Source organism: Amblyomma maculatum, chromosome 3 (assembly GCF_055883805.1).
Source record: "Amblyomma maculatum isolate TAMU_Amacu chromosome 3, ASM5588380v1, whole genome shotgun sequence".
NCBI lineage: Eukaryota > Metazoa > Arthropoda > Arachnida > Ixodida > Ixodidae > Amblyomma > Amblyomma maculatum.
In genome coordinates, this window is record NC_139346.1 from 178721446 (window position 1) to 178723644 (window position 2199).

The window sequence follows — 2199 nt, forward strand, 5'->3', positions numbered from 1 at the left end:
TTGTAGAACTGGCGTCTATTTATCTAGTTTCTGTTTCATTTTACTCCGCGCTACCCTTTTATAGCCAGCCGCCTCCACGAGCAATGGAAACTTTCTTCCCCTCGTTTACTAACGGAAGCTTCAGGCGTCTACAGAGAGGTGAGACGGTTACTGCGCCTTTTACACAGTCAACAGCAAATTTGATTGCTTTGGTTTCTGTTGGGTGGTTAGGTTTATTTGGATTTTACTAAATGGCGCCCCACGTTGGGCGCTATTGTGGGGTTTCTCACGGGCTCCGGCTCCGCTCTGAGAACCGAGGCCACACCGCTAGCTCTGACCACACCCGTGGCCGTGAAGAACGTCACACCGAGACAAACATAGCCAGCGGGCCAAGTTTATTGGGAACGCCCAATATTCTTTCTTGCTGTCCTAGCAGCATCCGCGCACTCCGGCGACGGTGGTGGTGGTAAGAACATTTATTTACACAAGGGCCAGGATGTATGTTTGGATCGGCCCATAAGGGACCGATCCTTACAAGCACTAGGTGGAGGTCCCTAGTTGGGGACCCCAGTGGCGGTTGCCGCCGCTCGGGCGCGTCCGACTAAGGCTTGTTGGGCCTGTAAGTCGTGGCAGCCGAGCAGGACCGCCTCCCAGTTCTCCCGGGTTGGGTTGGGGATGGGGGGAATAGCCGGGTTGGAGGGGCAGGCCCACACCATGTGATAGATGTCAGAAGACACCGCTCCACAGTGTGTGCAGTTGCCACTAAAGGAGGGGTCAAAATGTTTTAGGGCTGCCGGGCACAGCAATGTATTGGTGAAAAGGCGGAGAAGAAGCCGCTCATCCGCCTTTTTGCGACCTTTACATGGGTTGGGATAAAGGCGATGACAATTTTGATAGTACGTCGTGATATCTTTGAAGGTGTAGGCCGGATTAAAATCGGGTTCCTGATCGGGTAGGGAGGAGAAAACGGCCCGGTGAGAGAGCGCGCGGGCGGCTGCGTCTGCTGCCTCGTTTCCTGCCAAACCCTGATGAACAGGGGCCCATATAAGGTAGCGGTGTGCGGGGTCCGTATCCCGTATGCAATTTAAGTAAATTTTATAGGCTAGTAAGGGAGTCCAGCCTTGTCTGACGTTCCGACGGGCTCCTCGCGAGTCGGTAATTATGTATTTTGAGTCGGAATGAGAGGCCGCGAGAGCAATCGCCACCTCTTCTGCGTGTGTTGTACTTTGGGCTCTGAAGGTGAGACCGTTAACCGTTTTGCTGTTGTGAACTACAGCGGCCGTGTACCATCCCCCGTGGTGAGGGCCGGAGGCGTCCACGTAGTATACATCTGTTTTGTTGCCATAATGTCGGGTTAGGGCTTCCGCTCGTGACGAGCGCCGACCATTATGATCTTCGTGTGACATATTCGCTGGCAGAGGTCGCACGCAGAGGGCGCGTCTCCACAATTTTGGGATGCGAAACCTGTCTTCCATGAGTGTGGTGTGTTGGATATGGAGTCGAGCAAGAAGGCGGCGACCCGACTCCGTTTGCGACAAACGCGTGTACTGATTTGTAAGGTGCGCCTCTTGGAGCTCCCGAAAAGTATTCACCACCCCAAGGGCCATAAGACGGCTGTTTGAAGTAGTGATGGGGAGGTCCAGGGCACGCTTGACAATTTTGCGAAGGATAACCTCAAGGGCATCCTCCTCTTATTTCCGTAGGTGGAGATAAGGTGTCGAATATAGAATCCGACTGGTCACGAAGGCGTTTGCCAGCCGCAAGGCATCCTTAATTCGCAACCCCCCGCGTTTGTTTGAAACCCGGCGGACCATGCGACCCACCTGATCCCCCACCTTACGGAGTTTGGCCATTGTAGTGTCTGACCGTCTGTGTTTGTGTATGTAGAGTCCGAGTACCCGTATCTCGTCAGCTTCGTGTATGGGACCACTGTCTAAAGAAAGAGTGATTTGAGTTGTGCACTTTCGCGAGGGGCGGAGGGGAAGGAGGCCAGGGGGGGAAAGAGGAGGGCTCCCCGAGAAAAAGAGAGGGTGTTCGCCGTGTCGTGCGGGCGAGGGAAATGTTGAATTCCCACACCTTTGATCACTTTAGTCGCCAAAGTGACCTCGATTTTATTTTTCCTGGTCCCCTTCTTGCTCTGTGTGCTGGCTTCGCCGACGAGCTCAAAGAAATTCAAAATCTGTACCGCTTTCTCTCCTTCGCAAGCTTGCTTTTTATCAT

At 53.6% G+C, this 2199-nt stretch overlaps 1 protein-coding gene across 1 annotated transcript; it reads right to left on the minus strand.

Annotated features, from left to right (window-relative positions):
* Positions 1 to 533: 533 nt before the first annotated feature.
* On the minus strand, positions 534 to 1385 carry LOC146197062 (uncharacterized). The gene has a single exon (XM_084597117.1). The coding sequence runs from the start codon at positions 1383 to 1385 to the stop codon at positions 534 to 536; it is 852 nt and encodes a 283-aa protein (XP_084453243.1).
* Between the last annotated feature and the right edge of the window lie 814 nt (positions 1386 to 2199).

What these genes read in the sequence shown, in the direction of transcription:
- LOC146197062 (XM_084597117.1), bottom strand. Translation starts at nt 1,385, where the DNA reads ATGTCACACGAAGATCATAATGGTCGGCGCTCGTCACGAGCGGAAGCC.